The sequence below is a fragment of the Bombina bombina genome, chromosome 11 (assembly GCF_027579735.1).
Source record: "Bombina bombina isolate aBomBom1 chromosome 11, aBomBom1.pri, whole genome shotgun sequence".
Lineage (NCBI taxonomy): Eukaryota > Metazoa > Chordata > Amphibia > Anura > Bombinatoridae > Bombina > Bombina bombina.
Window position 1 is genome coordinate 173,267,266 of NC_069509.1, and position 23,045 is coordinate 173,290,310.

The 23,045-nt window shown below is 38.1% G+C and overlaps 1 protein-coding gene across 1 annotated transcript in view; it reads left to right on the top strand.

The window, feature by feature from the left end:
- The window catches only part of SNX29 (sorting nexin 29), a 1,109,599-nt gene that overhangs the window by 48,552 nt on the left and 1,038,002 nt on the right, over nt 1-23,045 (top strand). The window contains exons 5-7 of the mRNA XM_053694493.1: nt 1,088-1,268; nt 16,644-16,714; nt 17,408-17,656. Of these exons, the coding sequence (XP_053550468.1) occupies nt 1,088-1,268; nt 16,644-16,714; nt 17,408-17,656 (501 nt within the window). The remainder of the gene's footprint in view (nt 1-1,087; nt 1,269-16,643; nt 16,715-17,407; nt 17,657-23,045) is intronic.

Below are 23,045 nucleotides of genomic sequence, written 5' to 3' on the forward strand. Positions count from 1 at the left end.
GTACGGCAAAACAGCTGATTGCCCTGTCTCTCACTCACTTCAACTCACGAAGCTCAACTCAGTACACGCAATAGGAATTTGCCTACACACTTTCAATGCGACTATTTCATTCACAAAGGATACCCTAACTCACCAGTTTTAAATCACATACGGACATTATCGGAGAAATTACAAGCCAACTATTTCAGTTTTATTTACTTACAGGAGGCTTAGTATTGCACCTTATCTAAGTGATATTACATCGCTGAACCGTCATAGTTAATTAATAGCGTTTTGATTTGTGAATTGTAAATCTATGCTGCTAATTTTTCTTCATCATTTTATTTAGTTGTGGCCACAACTTACTATTGTTATTTATTATTGTTTTTTATTAAACTAGCTTATATCATCCCTTTCTATGTTTGTTTATTATACATATTGATATATATCTAATTTAACGAAACACTGTATTATACATATTGAGATATTTTTATTTAAACTTTTTTAGCTATTGTTGGTTCTCTCAGCTGTTCATACAGCGCCTCTCTTACACCCAAGTTTTTGTACTGCTATAAACAGTGTTGCAAAAACACATGCACGCTCCTGAACTCACCTAGAGCCTGATATTCAAAACCTCGCTGGCATGGAGAGAAATCACGCACAATTTTGGGGATTTTTTTTTTTTTAGACCTTGTATTATTCTATTTCACTTAAAGAACACCACATAGCAAAATAAGCATATCTCAAGTTAAAACTTGTGTTTCTAAATTTTTAAAAAGACATTCTGATGCAAAACCTAAGCTAAATCTTTTGAACACACATAGGTAAAGTCTTGATTGGGAGCCACAAGTGCATGAGCAGAGCTTGCCGGTGAGCCAGCCTGTAGAGGCAGACGCACCACTCAGCAAATCGCCGACCATTCCCTGCTTATGAGCTGCAATACTTGCAGATGCTAAGTGGGGCTTTACATATGTGTTTAACCCTTTGCAATGGTAAAACACATGGCTAGGGGCAGTAATGCAATAATTACATATTAGAGCATGTTATTTTGCTACAGTAATTTGCAGTTACATATAAATGTAACAAGAATGTTTCTGTATTTTTTTAGATCCGGTGTTTTGGGTGTATGTGAAAGAAATCCTCAATAAACATGAGCTTCAGCGTTTTTACTCTCTAAAGAACATCACTACAGACATCGGGAGGGGCCGCGCCTGGTTGCGCTGTGCTCTGAATGAGCATTCGCTGGAACGCTATGTACATATGTTGCTTGGTGATCCTTCTAGACTTGGGTAAGTGATTATCCATCAGCTCATGGTTTTATATGACATCAAGAGAAATTCACTAAAAGGTCTTTTCAGCTTCACCAACCTCTCCGGCTTCACTCTTTCCTATGCAGCTGATTCCCTAAAGCTCACTCATCTCTCCATGCTTTAGAATTACATGGGAACCGTCCGAGCTAGAGAGGTTAGTGGTAGTGGTGCTCATGAAGAAGGAGAGACCTTGTAGAGAATTTAGTAAACTGACTCAATAGTACTTCTTGTATGGAATCACATCACGTGTGTATTTACTTACAAATATTAATATTTAGGTTCTAAATATAATTTGAAATCATACTCTTAAAATGCATTATCGGAAATCTGTCTGTTTCACAATCCTTAAAGTTTGTTTCATATTTTTCTATAATATGATTGTATGTAATGGATCATACCCTTTTTCTTTTATAGAGAGGTGCATTTGTTTCTTTCGTTCCCTAACGAATGCGTAAATAAGCTGCCGAAAGTCACAATCGGCTCTTTTTGGAGCCACAAAGTGCAACACACTGAGACCTGTGCAAATCTAGATCTCAGTGTGTTGCACTTTCACAAGAATAATTGCGGCTCAGGAAAGAGCAGATTGCAGCTTATTTCTGCATTCGTAAGGGAACGAGAGTAAAACGAATTCACATGTCAAGTGTTTTGAGGCCTGATTCGCTAAAGCTGTCTGCACAAGCAAGGTTCTCTTAAAAAAAAAAAAAAAAATTCTCAGTACTACAAGGTCCTTTATTGGATCTTGAGAAGGTAATGTTTATCTTGGGAGCAGTTTATTTTGCTAGAGGTGTTCCCAACATTTCTGTGTGTGAAGGAGCAAGATTCAATGTTTATGGTGGAAATAAAAGCATGAGATTAAGTCAGTGTGCAAAAGTGCAGAATAAAGTTGAGGCATAGAAGTATGGGCAAAATCTCTCTATACTTGGGTCCATTGCCCATTGTGGACCTCAGACAAAATGAGGGCTTGTTGGTATCTACGTTGAAGACCCTATTATTCTTCACAATTTTGAAGATCTTGCTTCCTATTAGACTGTGTTTCTCTTCTAAGATCTATGTATTTGAAGGTGCTTATGGAATGTCCAACAAAGACTGCTATTTTTATGCCGCCATTGTGGCCATAATTTCTGTTCATATGGTTTTGGCTATGTTTGTATACGTGGCATGGAATGAAGGTTCTCGGTAGTGGCATGAAGGAAAACAAGACTAACCACCTCCTAACAACTAGTTTGGTTTTATTTTTTGTGAGAGCTATGAGTCATTTGTGTCTTCAGAACTGTACATTGTAACAATGTGCAAAATTTTAATGAATCGGTTGCATCTCAATAAAATACCTCAACTGCACTGCTCCCCCTACCCATATCTCAGACCTTGTTTCCAGATACTCTCCCTCCCATCCCCTTCGCTCTGCTCATGACCTCCTACTCTCCTCCTCTCTTGTTACCTCCTCACACTCCCGCTTACAGGACTTCTCCAGACTGGCTCCCATCTTGTGGAACTCTCTGCCTTGCTCCACAAGACTCTCCCCTAGTTTTGAAAACTTCAAGCGCTCCCTGAAGACTCTGCTGTTCAGGGATGCATACAACCTACACTAAGTGCGGCTACGTGACTACAACAGTGCTGCTCTTGGCAGGGCCCTCTACCCATTTGATCCCTATAAATGTTTTCTTGTATTCCGACTATGTTTATAGCGTTGCGTAATCTGTTGGCGCTCTACAAATAACTGATGATGATGATGATAATAATAATAATACATGTGTTTTTGTTAAAAAAAGAAAACAAAACAAAAAAACATGAGATTAAAATCCTTAATTTTAAAAGAGACGCAGAACTATTGCATAGCAAATGTGTCTAAACAAGTATCCCCGCTTGCTTTTCTCCAGACGTACTCTGTATACACTGTTACCAATGCACTAGGGATCTCTCATGCTTTTTGCTTCCAAGTACTGTTTCAAACACAGCAACAAACACATGCATTGCAGTATCTTGCTCAATAAAATAAACCGTTTAATTGTATTGAAAGTATAAAGTAAAAACTGTGATTTATAGTATGCATTAAATATGGTGTTGATGATGCAAAATTTTAATATAAATGACACTGTACATTTCTTTTTTAAAGAATGCAATAAGTAAATATCATATTTAATATTTAATGTAATTTTAAAATATAAAGTTAAAATTATTCTAAAAAGTCTAAAATTGAAATCAAATGTTGTTATTTTTCTAAAGTAAAATGAATGTCACTGTTTTTTTTACGTTAGCTTTCCCTGTGAAATTCTGCATTCCAAAGAGTTTAATTTCTTTCTAGGAGTGGCAGTCCATGGCAATGAGGTTTTTTTTTTTTTTTTTTAAGGATTATAAAACACTATCTACAAGTACTTAAAGGGACAGTTAAAGGACCAGTCAACACAGTAGATTTGCATAATCAACAAATGCAAGATAACAAGACAATGCAACAGCACTTAGTCTAAACTTCAAATGAGTAGTAGATTTTTTTTCTGACAATTTTAAAAGTTGTCTTTTTCCACTCCCCCTGTACCATGTGACAGCCATCAGCCATTCACAAATGCATACACACTTATTCTTGCACATGCTCAGTAGGAGCTGGTGACTCAAAAAGTTTAAATATAAAAAGACTGTGCACATTTTGTTAATGGAAGTAAATTGGAAAGTTGTTTAAAATGACATGCTCTATCTGAATAATGAAAGTTTAATTTTGATTGAGTGTCCCTTTAAGTCCAAAATAAACTTTCATGATTCAAATAGGTCATGTAATTTTAAACAACTTTCCAATTTATTTATTTAGGTAGACTCATATGCTAATTTCTTAGACCTTGAAGGCCGCCTCTTATGTGAATGCATTTTGAGTTTTTCACCACTAGAGGACATTAGTTCATGTGTGTCATAGATAACATTGAGCTCACACACGTGAAGATACTTAGGAGTAAGCACTGATTGGCTAAAATGCAAGAACTGAAATAAGGGAGCAGTTTGCAAAGGCTTAGATGCAAGTTAATCACAGAGGTAAAAAGTATATTAATATAACTGTTGTTGGTTATGCAAAACTGGGGAATGGTAATAAGTGGATTCTCTATCTTTTTAAACAACAAAAATGCTAGTGTTGATTGTCCCTTTAATAAAATCACATATTCAGTTAGAGTGCATTATAAACATTAAAACTCACCTACTTGTTTTCTGAAACCGTTTCTAAATGATTAAAAAAATTAAACAATATATATGCCGAAATCCGTTTGTAAGACAGCCCACAAAAGAAGATGGAGTGTGAGCAACTTGGCCGTCCAATCACTGATGTCTATTTAGCATACAATGAAAATATTCATAATTCTAATGACAAGTGGTGTCCGCATGCGCAGTTTGATTCTTAATTTAACGCATTTGCATACTGTTGTCTAAGATGTGTTTGATAATAGTAGGTGCTAGTATTGCGCATGTGTAAATGTATACGTAACGCAGTGCAAGCCAAAATATTAAGTGCTGGTTCCTATAATATATATTAACTGCATATAATGTGTCACAACAATAATGTGTGACATAAACAGCTATTCATGAAAACATAGCTCCTTTTCACTGCAGATATAGTTTTGAAGAGCTGTTTATGTCAGTCGTGATTGTTTTATTTATTTATTTATATATATATATATATATATATATATATATATATATATATATATATATATATACGTTGATTGGAGTAGCCATGTTAGTTATGAACTCTTCCGAAAGCTTGTCAACTTATAAATGTATAGTTAGTCCAATAAAAAAAGTATCATTGCTCAATGCAATACTCTTGTTATTTTGAGATATATATATATATATATATATATATATATATATATATATATATATATATATTTATTCTATTAATAAAATATGTAAATTAATTGTCATTCAGTTATTACTCGTTTTATCCAGGGGAAATAATTTTATTAATGCTGCAATCCTTACCCTTATCGCTGCAGCCTGCTCCACCAACTTGCTTAGACACCTCTGAATTCCAGCAATAATAAAGTTGCTTAGAATTGCATGCTCTATGTGAATCATGAAAGTTTAATTTTGACTAGACTATTCCTGTAATACACAAAGGTATTTGAGGAAATTATTAAAATGTAATTATCTTTTAATTTTAAGGGAATTTTTTTTTTTTTTTGCGTTTCATATAACCTTTACATTTTGCCCCTACAGAAGGGTTATTCTGAAAACTAAACTTCATGTACCAACGTTCTATGTTACACAAGCAGAAATGTTCTTATTTTGTCTTATGACACAAAATTTGGAGTACAATTTAAATTAGAATTATTTAGGAGCAGATATTAACAACTAACAATTGTTAAATAGCGATTGAGCGACTATTTTGGAGCAAAAATCACTTTACATGAGGGGTTCAAGATGGTGTTGACTACAAGGGAGGAAGAGCTCCTTAACTTACTAGATCAGTGATTCCCAACCGCGGTCCACAAGTACCCCCAACAGTCCTGGTTGTCATTACAGCTGAACTAGAGCACAGGTGAAATAATCAGCTTATGGATGAGAGCAGGTTGGTTGCTGATCATCTGATTATATCACCAGTGCATTGCTTAAGCTATAATGAAAACAATGCCTGTTGGGGGTACTTGAGGACCGCGGTTGGGAAACACTGTCATAGATGATCAATTTCTGAGCATGGAACGGCTACTGATTGCAGCATTGGAGAACACGTTCCCAGCAGTAATACCTGTAGTCCCGATTGGGAAACTGCACTTATACAGTGGTAACGAAATTTAAGAATGAGATAGAGACACTCCCTGAAAGGGAGGACACTACCATTATAGCCCTGCGTAATGGCGAGCTGAGGGACAGATCCCCGGACCTGACAGATGACCTAACGGCTCTTGTACAGTGACAGAGTTCCCTCAAGTTTTTCAATCTTCTGTTATTCAATCAGCCGGATGCAGAGAGATGTTTCAGCCTACTATCACAGCACATACATTTTTTATTGGCTATACAACGTTCTAAAATTCAATGGACAAGCTCGATAACTTCATGTGGTGAGACATATGACTGTTACCATACTTGTGGAAATCCAAAGTCACATGTGTTGGAAACGCTGAAAACTGGAGTCGGCTAATTAACTATTTTTAAGTTAATTACTTTTTAGTATAGAGGGAACTTATGCTGAAGACGATCCACGTAAAAGCCAATATGAGTACCTATAAATGGCTATCCTCTTGGACATTGTTATAATTTTATCATTTGTTTATAAAGAGTTATATCTTAGTTTAGATATGTTTGTATAACTTCTGCAAGGAAGGTTTATTTTACTTTACTGTTTTATAATATGTTTACTAAGGCTGATAATCTGTAAAGTCAATAGCCCTGCACTTAGATCCCACAAGGACAATATCCTACGAATAAGACTGCAGGAGACTTATATTCTACCCAGCTTCTATACCAGAGATACTATTGTTTGATTTTCCAATGTATTCAAACGCTAGCTTTACATTATACATTAATAGTACTGATATCAGAGCTTTATTCTGGTCATTTACTATAAAAATGCTAAATATCTGAGTTCCTCTTGTTTAACTACTATGGCTCCATAGTTAAATCTAGGGATGACGAGGAAAGCAATGCTTAAGGTTTACACAGAATCTATTTATATTGTATCCTGCTAATGCTGACATATATTTACGCCAGCTACCTGCGTCCGGGGGGGCTTGGCTGTTTACCACTAGACAACATGCACTTATTATGACCTGCTAACAAGAGGTAGCTTCCTTAACACTCAGGTTCTCGCCTAATACAAACAGTAGTAGAAAATATACTAAAAGACTTAAAGATGCATATTATCTAATATGGTTTATTTAGTAGCTTGATATTCTTAATATATATGCATGTTGTATGGCCATACTTTTTAAAATATGTAGACAGTTATCTATAGTGACTATAATTCCTAGCTTATTAGACCAGTTGGGGTATCACGCTGTATCTCTGTTCTAAAATTTTCTTTTCCCTTTTTTATGTCTCTAACTATTTTATTTACCCAAACAAAATGAATACCTGTAATTCCTTCCTTGATATGTAAATAGCACATAATATACCTGATATATAAACAAATTAATATGAATTTTGTAGATATAAAAGTATGACGGTCCTTCTTTACAAATATGACCAAGGCACCTAAACTTTTACTCTAAATATTTTCGCCTCTTCCCCTGCTAGTTGATTTTCAGTCTCAATGCTAATAATATAACTATTCTGTTATATACAGTCCTAAGGGTGCAAGAGTGGCCCTATAGACTTAATTAGTACTACATATCCCTAACGAAATTCCCCTTTTGGTAGAAGTTAAAAGCCAAGGCCCAATAGTGGCCATTGTTTTCATATGGGGAATATATACTTATATGTTGATTGAAAATAGGGGCCAACTGGATTATTTCATAATGAAAAAACTATATAAAAGGAGTTAAATCACTTGAGAGCCAAGAGTGGTCTCTTTACCAACTCTATCTTCCATAGATTTACATTTTACCCGCTGTTAGAGGGTCCGAGAGTGGTCTCTTTACCTACTCTACCTTCCATAGATTTACATTTTACCCGCTGTTAGAGGGTCCGAGAGTGGTCTCTTTACCTACTCTACCTTCCATAGATTTACATTTTACCCGCTGTTAGAGGGTCCGAGAGTGGCCCATGTACCCGTCAGGAGGTATACAATCCAAATGGGCAAACAATACTTCCACTTATATTTGTACAATATGTCATATAGACCTGCATTGTATTTTCTCTCTTTATATTGGTTATGTTTTGTAACAAACTTTTTGTGCATCTTCTAATGACACAGTCTGTATGTTTGCCCTGATTTAAACCTCAATAAAAATATATTATTAAAAAAACGGAAAAAAAAAGTTAGAAATATTTATAAGAATTTAATTCAAATAATTATATATATATAAATATATAATCAATTTGCAATTAAAAGTTACAGCAAATAGAAAATCATTTTTGTTTTTAGATAAAAATGCATGAACCTTCATGATTCAGATAGAGCATGTTTTAAAACACAATTCACTTCTGTTATCAAATGTTAATTGTTCTCTTGGTATTTATTGTTGAAAAGCATGCCTAGGTAGCCTCAGCAGCAGCAATGCACTACTGGTAGCTGCTGATTGGTGGCTACACAGATATGCCTCTCGTGATTGGCTCACAAGACGTATTCAGCTTGCTCCCAGTAGTACATTTCTGCTCCTTATTGCACTATTGCTTTTTATTACTGTGTTTAATAACATGTTCTAACACAGTTTAGCATTTTGTTTTTGCACCTGAAAGTCCATTTAATTATGGTTCTATAAAAGAAACGTATACATTTTTTTTACGTACTGATTATTATTACCTTATCCGCAGCCCAAAACAATGTTGTCCTCGTTTTTCAATGTTTTCCCTTTCTAATTGTTTTGTTGACATAATACGTTTTCTCCGTAAGCACAAAACCAGTGCTCATGATAATAAATAATTTTGTTGTCATATAAGTGTTCACCAAACACAAACAACTTTATAACTAACCCTGAGCGAAAACATAATTATATTTCACTGTATTATTTTATTTTTTTCTAAATAGCATTTCTATTTCGTTTGAAGCAAGTACATTTTGTTAGTCAACGGATAAACTATTAAAGAGACACTGAACCCAAATTTCTCCTGTTAAGTGTAGTCAGTCCACGGGTCATCCATTACTTATGGGATTATGTCTCCTCCCTAACAGGAAGTGCAAGAGGATCACCCAAGCAGAGCTGCTATATAGCTCCTCCCCTCTACGTCATACCCAGTCATTCTCTTGCACCTAACTAATAGATAGGACGTGTGAGAGGACAGTGGTTGTTATACTTAGTTTTTATTTCTTCAATCAAAAGTTTGTTATTTTAAACAGCACCGGAGTGTGTTGTTTTTTCTCAGGCAGTATTAGAAGAAGAATCTACCTGAGTTTGTATATGATCTTAGCGGTCGTAACTAAGATCCACTTGCTGTTTCTCGGCCATTCTGAGGAGTGAGGTACTTCAGAACAGGGGACAGCGGGCAGGGTTCACCTGCAAGGAGGTATGTTGCAGTATATTATTTTCTAAGGAATGGAATTGACTGAGAAAATACTGCTGATACCGATGTAATGTAAGTGCAGCCTTAAATGCAGTAATAGCGACTGGTATCAGGCTGATATGTATGTATGTATACTCTGAGGTATTTCTGGGGAATGGAACTTCACTAAGAAAATACTGTATACATATAACTTATATTTAAGCCTCTACTGCAGTGAAAGCGACTAGCAGCAGGCTTTTTAATAACATTTCTTAATTTTACATTTAAAACGTTTACTGGCATGTTAATCGTTTTTTCTCTGAGGTACTTGGTGATAAAACTTTATGGGCATTATTTTTCCACTTGGCTGTCGTTTATTTTTGAATAAAATCAGTTTACTGAGCTTCCCCACTGTTGTATTATGAGTGGGAGGGGCCTATTTTGGCGCTTTATTGCGCAGTAAAAATTCAGTCATAGTCTTCCTATTTCCTCCTCCACGATCCAGGACGTCTCTACAGAGCCCAGGGGTCTCCAAAACTTGTTTTGAGGGAGGTAATCACTCACAGCAGACCTGTGAGATTGTGCTTTGACTGTGATAAAAACGTTTATTTTAAATTGTTATCCGTTTTTGGGTTACTAAGGGGTTAATCATCCATTTGCTGGTGGGTGCAATCCTTTGCTAAATTTATGCATTTACTGTGAAAATTTGGTTGCTATAACTAATTGCTTCATTGTTATTCCAACTGTGACGTTTTTTTGTGTGCTTCTTAAAGGCGCAGTATCGTTTTCTATATTGCTTGTAAACTTAGTTGAAAATTATTTTCCAAGCTTGCTAGTCTAATTGCTAGTTTGTTTAAACATGTCTGACACAGGGGATTCTCTTTGTGCAATATGTTTAAAGGCCAATGTGGAGCCCAATAGAAATTTGTGTACTAATTGCATTGATGCTACTTTGAATAAAAGCCAATCTGTACATGTAAAGAAATTTTCACCAGACAACGAGGGGGAAGTTATGCCGACTAACTCTCCTCACGTGTCAGTACCTGCATCTCCCGCTCAGGAGGTGCGTGATATTGTGGCGCCAAGTACATCAGGGCGGCCCTTACAAATCACTTTGCAAGACATGGCTAATGTTATGACTAAAGTATTATCTAAATTGCCAGAACTTAGAGGTAAACGCGACCACTCTGGGGTGAGAACAGAGTACGCTGATAATATTAGAGCCATGTCTGATACTGCGTCACAATTGGCAGAACATGAAGATGGAGAGCTTCATTCTGTGGGTGACGGATCTGATCCAAATAGACTGGACTCAGACATTTCAAATTTTAAGTTTAAGCTTGAGAACCTCCGTGTATTACTAGGGGAGGTATTAGCGGCTCTGAATGATTGTAACACGGTTGCAATTCCAGAGAAATTATGTAGGCTGGATAGATACTATGCGGTACCGGTGTGTACTGACGTTTTTCCTATACCTAAGAGGCTTACAGAGATTATTACCAAGGAGTGGGATAGGCCCGGTGTGCCCTTTTCCCCCCCTCCGATATTTAGAAAAATGTTTCCAATAGACACCACCACACGGGACTTATGGCAGACGGTCCCTAAGGTGGAGGGAGCAGTTTCTACTCTGGCTAAGCGCACCACTATCCCGGTGGAGGATAGCTGTGCTTTTTCAGATCCAATGGATAAAAAGTTAGAGGGTTACCTTAAGAAAATGTTTACTCAACAAGGTTTTATATTACAACCCCTTGCATGCATTGCGCCTGTAACGGCTGCGGCGGCATTCTGGTTTGAGTCTCTGGAAGAGACCATTAGCTCAGTTCCATTGGATGAAATTATAGACAAGCTTAGAGTCCTTAAGCTAGCTAATTCATTTATTTCTGATGCCGTAGTACACTTAACTAAGCTTACGGCTAAGAACTCCGGATTCGCCATTCAAGCGCGCAGAGCGCTGTGGCTTAAATCCTGGTCAGCCGATGTGACTTCTAAATCTAAATTGCTTAACATACCTTTCAAAGGGCAAACATTATTCGGGCCCGGTTTGAAAGAGATTATAGCTGACATTACTGGAGGTAAGGGCCATGCCCTGCCTCAAGACAGAGCCAGACCAAGGGCTAAACAGTCTAATTTTCGTGCCTTTCGTAACTTCAAGGCAGGAGCAGCATCAACTTCCTCCGCTCCAAAACAGGAAGGAACTGTTGCTCGCTTCAGACAGGGCTGGAAACCTAACCAGTCCTGGAACAAGGGCAAGCAGGCCAAAAAGCCCGCTGCCGCCCCTAAGACAGCATGAAGTGAGGGCCCCCGATCCGCAAACGGATCTAGTGGGGGGCAGACTTTCTCTCTTCGCCCAGGCTTGGGCAAGAGATGTCCAGGATCCCTGGGCGTTAGAGATCATATCTCAGGGATATCTTCTGGACTTCAAAGCTTCTCCTCCAAAAGGGAGATTTCATCTTTCAAGGTTGTCAGCAAACCAGATAAAGAAGGAAGCGTTTCTACGCTGTGTACAAGACCTTTTAATAATGGGAGTGATCCATCCGGTTCCGCGGTCGGAACAAGGACAAGGGTTTTACTCAAATCTGTTTGTGGTTCCCAAAAAAGAGGGAACCTTCAGACCAATCTTGGATTTAAAGATACTAAACAAATTCCTAAGAGTTCCATCGTTCAAAATGGAAACTATTCGGACAATCTTACCTATGATCCAAAAGGGTCAGTACATGACCACAGTGGATTTAAAAGATGCCTACCTTCACATACCGATTCACAAAGATCATTATCGGTACCTAAGGTTTGCCTTCCTAAACAGGCATTACCAGTTTGTGGCTCTTCCCTTCGGGTTAGCTACAGCTCCAAGAATCTTTACAAAGGTTCTGGGCTCTCTTCTGGCGGTACTAAGACCGCAAGGAATATCGGTAGCTCCGTACCTAGACGACATTCTGATACAAGCGTCAAGTTTCCAAACTGCCAAGTCTCATACAGACTTAGTTCTGGCATTTCTAAGGTCGCATGGGTGGAAGGTGAACGTAGAAAAGAGTTCTCTATTGCCACTCACAAGAGTTCCCTTCTTGGGGACTCTTATAGATTCTGTAGAAATGAAAATTTACCTGACAGAGACCAGGTCAACGAAACTTCAAAATGCTTGCCGTGTCCTTCATTCCATTCAACGCCCGTCAGTGGCTCAATGCATGGAGGTAATCGGCTTAATGGTAGCGGCAATGGACATAGTTCCTTTTGCACGCCTGCATCTCAGACCACTGCAACTATGCATGCTAGATCAGTGGAATGGGGATTACTCAGATTTGTCCCCTATGCTGAATCTGGATCAAGAGACCAGAGATTCTCTTCTATGGTGGCTTTCTCGGCCACATCTGTCCAGGGGGATGCCCTTCAGCAGGCCAGATTGGACGATAGTAACAACAGACGCCAGCCTGCTAGGTTGGGGCGCTGTCTGGAATTCCCTGAAGGCTCAGGGATCATGGACTCAGGAGGAGAAACTCCTTCCAATAAACATTCTGGAATTAAGAGCGGTTTTCAATGCTCTTCTGGCTTGGCCTCAGTTAGCAACTCTGAGGTTCATCAGGTTCCAGTCGGACAACATCACGACTGTGGCTTACATCAACCATCAGGGAGGGACAAGGAGTTCCCTAGCGATGATGGAGGTCTCAAAGATAATTCGCTGGGCAGAGTCTCACTCTTGCCACCTATCAGCGATCCACATCCCAGGAGTGGAGAACTGGGAGGCGGATTTCCTAAGTCGCCAGACTTTTCATCCGGGGGAGTGGGAACTTCATCCGGAGGTATTTGCCCAATTGCTTCGGCGTTGGGGCAAACCAGATCTGGATCTCATGGCGTCTCGCCAGAACGCCAAACTTCCTTGGTACGGATCCAGGTCCAGGGACCCGGGAGCGGTGCTGATAGATGCTCTGACAGCACCTTGGGTCTTCAACATGGCTTATGTGTTTCCACCCTTCCTGATGCTTCCTCGATTGATTGCCAGAATCAAACAGGAGAGAGCATCGGTGATTCTAATAGCGCCTGCGTGGCCACGCAGGACCTGGTATGCAGATCTAGTGGACATGTCGTCTTGTCCACCATGGTCTCTGCCTCTGAGACAGGACCTTCTGATTCAGGGTCCTTTCAAACATCCAAATCTAGTTTCTCTGAGACTGACTGCATGGAGATTGAACGCTTGATTCTATCTAAGCGTGGATTCTCAGAGTCAGTGATTGATACCTTAATACAGGCTAGGAAACCTGTTACCAGAAAAATTTACCATAAAATATGGCGTAAATACTTGCATTGGTGCGAATCCAAGAGTTACTCATGGAGTAAGGTTAGGATTCCTAGGATATTGTCTTTTCTACAAGAAGGTTTAGAAAAGGGTTTATCTGCTAGTTCTTTAAAGGGACAGATCTCAGCTCTGTCCATCCTTTTACACAAACGTCTGTCAGAAGTTCCAGACGTTCAGGCTTTTTGTCAGGCTTTGGCCAGGATTAAGCCTGTGTTTAAAACTGTTGCTCCGCCGTGGAGCTTAAATTTAGTTCTTAACGTTTTACAGGGTGTTCCGTTTGAACCCCTTCATTCCATTGATATCAAGCTGTTATCTTGGAAAGTTCTGTTTTTGATGGCTATTTCCTCGGCTCGAAGAGTCTGAGTTATCGACCTTACATTGTGATTCTCCTTACCTGATTTTTCATTCAGACAAGGTAGTTCTGCGTACTAAACCTGGGTTCTTACCTAAGGTAGTCACTAACAGGAATATCAATCAAGAGATTGTTGTTCCATCATTGTGCCCTAACCCTTCTTCAAAGAAGGAACGACTTCTACACAATCTGGACGTCGTCCGTGCCCTGAAATTTTATTTGCAGGCAACTAAAGATTTTCGCCAAACTTCTTCCCTGTTTGTCGTTTATTCTGGACAGAGGAGAGGTCACAAAGCTTCGACTACCTCTCTCTCTTTCTGGCTTCGTAGCATAATACGTTTAGCCTATGAGACTGCTGGACAGCAGCCTCCTGAAAGAATTACAGCTCATTCTACTAGAGCTGTGGCTTCCACTTGGGCCTTTAAAAATGAGGCCTCTGTTGAACAGATTTGCAAGGCTGCAACTTGGTCTTCGCTTCACACCTTTTCGAAATTTTACAAATTTGACACTTTTGCTTCTTCGGAGGCTGTTTTTGGGAGAAAGGTTCTTCAGGCAGTGGTTCCTTCCGTGTAAAGAGCCTGCCTGTCCCTCCCGTCATCCGTGTACTTTTAGCTTTGGTATTGGTATCCCATAAGTAATGGATGACCCGTGGACTGACTACACTTAACAGGAGAAAACATAATTTATGCTTACCTGATAAATTCCTTTCTCCTGTAGTGTAGTCAGTCCACGGCCCGCCCTGTTTTTATGGCAGGTCTAAATTTTAAATTATACTCCAGTCACCACTGCACCCTATAGTTTCTCCTTTCTCGTTTGGTTTTCGGTCGAATGACTGGGTATGACGTAGAGGGGAGGAGCTATATAGCAGGTCTGCTTGGGTGATCCTCTTGCACTTCCTGTTAGGGAGGAGACATAATCCCATAAGTAATGGATGACCCGTGGACTGACTACACTACAGGAGAAAGGAATTTATCAGGTAAGCATAAATTATGTTTTTTTTCTTTTGTGATTCAGATAGAGCATGAAATTTTAAGCAACTTTCTGATTTACTCCTATTATCAAATGTTCTTTATTCTCTTGGTATCTTTATTTGAAATGCAAGAATGTAAGTTTAGATGCCGGCCCATTTTTAGTGAACAACCTAGGTTGTCCTTGCGGATTGGTGAATAAATTCATCCACCAATCAAAAACTGCTGTCCAGAGTCTGAACCAAGTAAAAAGCTTATATGCCTTCTTTTTCATATAAAGATAGCAAGAGAACGAAGAAAAAATGATAATAGTAGTAAATTAGAAAGTTGCTTAAAATTGCATGCTCTATCTGAATCATGAAAGACAAATTTTGGGTTCAGTGTCCCTTTAAAGCATCTTATTTAATTTAAAATGACTACATTTATTTATAAACTTATTAAAGCATCTTCTCTTTTTATTTCATTAATTGAAACTATTAAAAGTTTAACCATATAGCATTAAACTGTCATAAAAAGTAAACAATATTATGTGCTTTCATTCATTAGATCATGTCATTTTATCACTATTGACCCTAGAAATCTGATTTTAAGCTCTGCAAATATAGCGTACATAGACAGAGGGTAATATGTCGAGGCAGGGATAGATAGCGGGGATAGATAGCGGGCAGAGACAGAGTAATATGGCGAGACAGAAAAAGATAGAGAGCAGAGGCAGGGAGTTTTATGGTGAGACAGGGAAAGATAGCAGGCAGAGACAGGGAGTAATATCGCGAGACAGGGAGTAATATCGCGAGACAGGGAAAGATAGCGGGCCGAGACAGAGTAATATGGCAAGTCAGGGAAAGATAGCGGCAGAGGCAGGGAGTAATATGGCTAAACAGGGAAAGATAGTGGGCAGAGACAGAGTAATATGGCAAGTCAGGGAAAGATAACGGGCAGAGGCAGGGAGTAATATGGCGAGACAGGGAAAGATAGCGGACAGAGACAGAGTAATATGGCAAGTCAGGGAAAGGTAGTGGACAGATGCAGGGAGTAATATGGCAAGTCAGGGAACGATAGCGGGCAGATGCAGGGAGTAATATGGCAAGTCAGGGAAAGATAGCGGGCAGAGGCAGGCAGTAATATGACGAGACAGAGAAAGATAGTGGGCCGAGACAGGGAGTAATATGGCGAGACAGGGAAAGATAGCGGGCAGAGACAGAGTAATATGGCAAGTCAGGGAAAGATAGCGGGCAGATGCAGGGAGTAATATGGCGAGGCAGGGAAAGATAGTGGGCAGAGACAGAGTAATATGGCAAGTCAGGGAAAGATAACGGGCAGAGGCAGGGAGTAATATGGCGAGACAGAAAAAGATAGCGGACAGAGTCTCTATCTAATTTGCATCTGCCTCTTGGTATCATGCCAAGCTAATTTTTCTACTAGTCTGGGGCCAGCTGAGAAGGGGAAATTCCAGCTCTGGTAATATGTGTGCGCCACTGGTTCTGTTTGAAGCTAAGGCCCAAAAGATTTTAAAAAAAGCAGACCCTCCCCTCCCTCCTAAAATCCTAGATCCATCTATCTAAAAATTGTACTGAACAAAATGATTTATGTAATAAGTATAAACGTTTCCCAGATTACTATCTAAATGTGGCATATACCTGCCTTTAATAGTATTAATTGTAAAGCTTCAGCCTTTTTTCCCCTTTTAGTTTCTTCTATGAAGAATGGTCTTTTTTATTGGATGAAGAACGCTCCAGTATGCTTCCTATAATGGCAGCTGGTAAGAAAATACAAATATCTTCACAAACTGTTATGAAAAAGACACACTTGCATATTTGATGTTCTATTATTCTCATTATACTTCATTGTATAAATCGCACCCAACCCTAAAGATGCAATGCAAAGTATCTAATTTGTGTTTATAAAATGATTCTGCTCCTGCAGGTGACGTATTCAGTAGTTTTGTATTTTCTGGGTCTCTTTTGGTCATTATTGCCTGTGTTCTTCCCGTCTATTGTTACCAGAGCACTGATGACCACAAGAAACCAGTTCACCTGACGGACTTTATCTCTCTGTGCCAACCAATTTTTGTGTCTGATGGCCATTTTCTGCTGCTAAATGTGCTGACTTATTTCCAAACGAATGCATACAAATCTCAGAACCTGGTCCTTTCTTCTGGATAGTGCATGCTGGACCAGAGCCACGGCTTAAGCTCCCATCCTATAATACAAAAAGAGCAGAGTGCACAGCACTATAACATTAGTAGATATTTATTGAAGCATACAAACCGAAAAATGTGCAACGTTTCGGGCACACACGCCCTTAATCATGCAAGCTGACTTATTTCCAGCTACTGGTAACTTGGGAGCTTATCTCCTTCATGTGCTACCTCAGATAACCCTTGTTACAGCCTCAACTTTTTCCACCTATGAAAGTTGTAATTAAATTATACACTTTTTTTTTTTATTCAAAGGTTTGAACTCTATTCTTTTTGCAATCAATATTGATAACAAAGATCTGAATGGACAAGCTAAAAGTGCTCCTACGGTCTCTGACCTTCTGAAGGAATCCACACAGAACGTCACGTCTTTGCTGAAGGAATCAACTCAAGGTGTCAGCAGTCTGTTTCGGGAAATTACCTCTTCCACCCCCGTTTCCATTCTTATCAAACCAGAGCAGGACTCTGACCCTCTCCCGGTGCTTTCCAAGAGCCTTACATCGGGTGAGGAATTGTAGAAAATGTGGGCATACATTTTAGGGTTGATTTTGGCAGAATTAACTATAGGAACATTTTCTATTGATGATGCAGGTTCCAAATCACATGTTGCATTGTGTACTAGGGAAAAGCTGAGCATTCTTTGTAACTCTTGCAGACAAAACTCTTAGGCTTAATATGATAACTTTTTACATGACAAACCTAGAGCAGAACCTTAAAGTAACTTGCGTCAAACTGGGAGTACACTGCACACTACTCCCTCTGTACATTTCCACTTAAAGGGACATAAAACCAAAAATGTCTCTTTTAGTTCAGACAGAGAATACAGGTTTAACAAAGTTTCCAATTTACTACTACAGGAAGAAACCCCTTTTATCCAAACTGCTTGGGACCTGGATTTTGGAAAAGTTTGGACAATGGGCTAGATTACAAGTGGAGTGCTAATTTATTGCGCACCCGTAACTGGGCTAATTTGTCCGTTTACGGGTGCACACTAAATAACTAGCCATTACAAGTGGCTGGTTATTGCTACTGCGAGCTCAGATCTCTGGTTAATTTTCCAAAAGTACCCCAATTGACCCCAAAATAAAGTATATATGAGTTTTTTATAAAAAAAAATAATAGTATTATATACATATATACACATATTAACACATAAATATATATGTATATAATCATATATATTTAAATTTGCTTGTGCTGCGGTGGATATGATGGCATAAGAACGAGGCTCCCTTTGGAGCCTATGGAAGCGTGCTCTATTGAGTGTAAAGTTTCCATGCAATGCGAATGTGACAATTATGTGTGCTGGTATTACGATTGGAGTGCAAATATCACTCTCGCAAATACGCAATTTTGCGTTCCACTCGTAATCTGGCCCAACATCTTATGTCATTTAGGCAATATATACATGTAGCTAAAGGTAGTTTTATATCATTTTTAATTAATACTTTTGTGACTTACAGGCAGGAAAAATAGAATTGTTTGAAAAAATATTAATTAAAAAGTTTGCATTTTAGAATAAGTTTAGATTTGGGAATATTTAGCTGTATTAGCAAATTTGCTTTGTGCTGATGGTGTTCTTTGTAGTGTGCACGTGTCTAGAGCAGGGCACGGCAGCAAACAGTAACACTGCTGCTATTTAGTGCTCTTGCTAATGTGTTGTCAAAAGTATTGTTGCAAAACTGTTGCCATCTAGTGCTTCAGATGTGTATAGTCCTGAGCCTACCTACCTACCTGAATACAAAGGATAACAAGAGAACAAATTCAATTTGCTAATACCTCTAGAAGTAAATTGGAAACTTTTAAAATATTGTATGCCGTATCTGATTCGTGAAAGAAGAATTCTGGGTTTTATGTCCTTAAGCGGTTAATCTAGAAAGTAATTTAAAATCCAGGGAGTATTTAAACCTACAATATTTATTTTCAAAATTTACGTATTGAAGCAGCAAAGGCCCCAGATTTTTTTTTTTAGTTCAGCAACAATTGAATAGTTTTTGTTTTTAGTTCTTAACTTTGTCTGTGTTTCATGATATTCCTCAAAGCTTCTTAAACCATCAGTTATGCAATGACCGTAAATCCTTTTCATCCTCTGAGGAATGTGCTGCCTGTTTGCCGAGGTTTGTTAGCAAATGATTAGCTCAGTAAAATATGTCCTATTTAGCTTTCAGTGTTTAAAGGGACAATTAAACCCTGGTGAGATTGTTACTTCATCAGCCCATTTCTAATTGCCTCTGTCTGACCTCAGCAGAGAAAATACGCTTTTAAACATGGGAAAATCTAGGTTACAACATTGCAGTGCCCATTACTTTTTTTTTTTTTTTAAATCTGCATTTGCTTAAAGGGACATGAATCCCAAAATGTTTCTTTCATGATTCAGAAAGAGAATATAATTTTAAACAACTTTCCAATTTACTTCTATTATCCAATTTGTTTCATTCTTTTGGTATCTCCTTTGTTGAAAAGAATGTCTAGGTAGGCTCAGGAGTTGGGAGCTAGCTGCTGATTGGTGGCTGCACATGTTTGTCTCTTGTCATTGGCTTTCAGATGCGGTCAGCTAGCTCTCAGTAGTGCATTACTGCTCCTTCAGTAAAAGATACCAAGAAAATGAAGCAAAATTGATAACAGAAGTACATTGGAAAGCTGTTTAAGATTATATGCTCTATCTGAATCAAGAAAGAAACAAATTGGATTTCATGTCCTTTTAAATACATTATTATGTTTCAGCATTTATTTAGTAATTAACGTCCCTTTAAATAAATTATTATGTTTCAGCATTTATTTAGTAATTAACGTCCCTTTAAATACATTATTATGTTTCAGCATTTATTTAGTAATAAACGTCCCTTTAAATACGTTATGTTTCAGCATTTATTTAGTAATTAACGTCCCTTTAAATACATTATTATATTTCAGCATTTATTTAGTAATAAACGTCCCTTTAAATACATTATTATGTTTCAGCATTTATTTAGTAATGTCCTTTTTTTAAGGTTCATTAAAGGGACATAATACTCATATGCTAAATCACTTGAAACTGATGCAGTATAACTGTAAAAAGCTGACAGTAAAATATCACCTGAGCATCTCTGTGAGGTAAAATATCTTCCTTTTTTACATAATCTCCTCAGCTCACCAGAGTAAGTGCTGTGTAAAAAGTTATACTCAGCTGCCCCAGCTGCAGGTTAAAAAAAAATAAAATAAAATGAAGAAATGAACAGCAGCCAATCAGCATCAGCAGTGCTGAGGTCATTAACTCTTTTACTGTGATCTCATGAGATTTCACTGTTAACTTCCTTAAACTTAATAGGGAAATCAGATGAGTGTGCACGAAAACTCGCTCCTTCCACTGTCCCGGGGCAGACGTACTGATTTGCTGCTTAGAAGTCCTTTACAATGGGATGTGGCTACTGAGAAATTTTTGAGGTAAAAATATCTTTTTTACATAGAGATGTTCAGGTGATATTTTCTAGTCCGCTTTTTACAGCTATACTGCATCAGTTTCAAGTGTTTAAACATTTGGTTATTATGGCCCTTTAAAGTGAGCTCAATTCACTTTATATTTCTCTAGCTGCACCACATTCATCAACTACTTCCGCACCACCCGTACCTATTCCTTTTTCTATGCAGCTGATTCACTAAACAAAGCTAAAAATACATTTGGTAATGACAGAACCTCCCCAGTAGTGAAAAAACCTCCCCAGAAATAACTATCTTTTTATTTTGTTTACATATTCTTTCTATTGTGAGGTAAAGACAGACTACTGGTTGAAATACCACTTAATATGTATTATAGAACTATTCATTTAAATTCTACTTCAGGGTGTAATTACAACCCGTTTTAAAGGGACACAAAGCCCAACATTTTCAATCATAATTTTGATAGAACATACAATTTTAAACAAATTTCCAGTTTATTTCTATTATCAAACTTGTTTCATTCTCTTGGTATCATTTGTTGAAGGAGCAGCAATGCACTACAGTTTTCAAACTAAACACATGGGTGAGCCAATGGCAATCATTATATATATATATATGCAGCCACCAATTAGCAGCTGGAACCTAGGTTCTTTGCTGCTCCTGAGCTTACCTAGATAAACCTTTCAGCAAAGGATAACAAGAGAAGGAAGTAAATTAAATAATAGAAGTAAATTGGAAAGTTGTTTAAAATTGTATGATTGTCTAATTATGTTATTACTGTCCCTTTTAGTAGAGTTAGATTCCTATTGGTGCGGTTGCCTTATTGAGCGTTTATGACTGGGATACTGGGACACGGATAGTAAGACAAAACGGGGAGGTGGCTGTGCACAACAAAGCGAGGATAGCTGGTAATGTAATGTGTAATTATATAATATGTATACACACAATGGGAATTTTTACTTGAGAGAGGTATATACTACTCATCTTTTGTGACCTTGTTAGATGAATTAGTTTTCAGGCATCTATTCTCAAATAGGATCCAAAAAAAAGGAGTTCAGATTTATTGTGAGAGAAGCAACATGCTGTGGTTGAATAGTACTTTATTATTATTATTATTATCGGTTATTTGTAGCGCGCCAACAGATTCCACAGCGCTATAAACATAGGGTAGCAATTATAGGGATCAAATGGGTAGAGGGCCCTGCCGAGAGTCGCACTGTTTTAGTCAGCTCTTGTGAAGGTGATCAGCAAGCAGTTGGGCTCTTAGGCTTACATTCTATGGGGGTTCATGGCGGTAGCAATGGAGGAGAGGAACTGGTATTAGGAAAGGTTAGTGTAGTGTAGAAAGGTTAGTGTAGTGTAGAAAGGTTAGTGTAGTGTAAAATGGTTAGTGTAGTGTAGAATGGTTAGTGTAGTGTAAAATGGTTAGTGTAGTGTAGAAAGGTTAGTGTAGTGTAGAAAGGTTAGTGTAGTGTAGAAAGGTTAGTGTAGTGTAGAAAGGTTATTGTAGTGTAGAATGGTTAGTGTAGTGTAGAATGGTTAGTGTAGTGTAGAAAGGTTAGTGTAGTGTAGAAAGGTTAGTGTAGTGTAGAAAGGTTAGTGTAGTGTAGAATGGTTAGTGTAGTGTAGAAAGGTTAGTGTAGTGTAGAAGGGTTAGTGTAGTGTAGAAGGGTTAGTGTAGTGTAGAAGGGTTAGTGTAGTGTAGAAGGGTTAGTGTAGTGTAGAAGGGTTAGTGTAGTGTAGAATGGTTAGTGTAGTGTAGAATGGTTAGTGTAGTGTAGAAAGGTTAGTGTAGTGTAGAAGGGTTAGTGTAGTGTAGAAGGGTTAGTGTAGTGTAGAAGGGTTAGTGTAGTGTAGAAAGGTTAGTGTAGTGTAGAATGGTTAGTGTAGTGTAGAAAGGTTAGTGTAGTGTAGAATGGTTAGTGTAGTGTAGAATGGTTAGTGTAGTGTAGAATGGTTAGTGTAGTGTAGAAGGGTTAGTGTAGTGTAGAAGGGTTAGTGTAGTGTAGAAGGGTTAGTGTAGTGTAGAAAGGTTAGTGTAGTGTAGAAAGGTTAGTGTAGTGTACTTTCCATGTAAAATCCAAATAGAGGATGAATGATCTCATCTATAATGTGAGAAACAAGTTCCTTATTCCTAAGGGGTGTGAAGCAATAGTAATAGATGTAACCCGAGATATTGTTAAATAATAGTCGTTATGTATGAAACGTCTTTAGAAAACGTGTATACACATGAGGTTGCTGTACCTCTTTACCTTCTCCCCATATACAGCTTTATCTGACTTTAGGGGAGGGGAGAGTCTGCTATGTAAGTGTTAGTAACTTTATAGAGAAATACATATAATCTTCTAGAAGTATGATGTTCTAAAAGGACCACTTAAATGGAGGTGAAACCCAATTTTTTCTTTCACAATTCAGACAGAGCATTTGATTTTAAACAACTTTCTAATTTACTTCTATTATCAAATTTTTTTTGTTC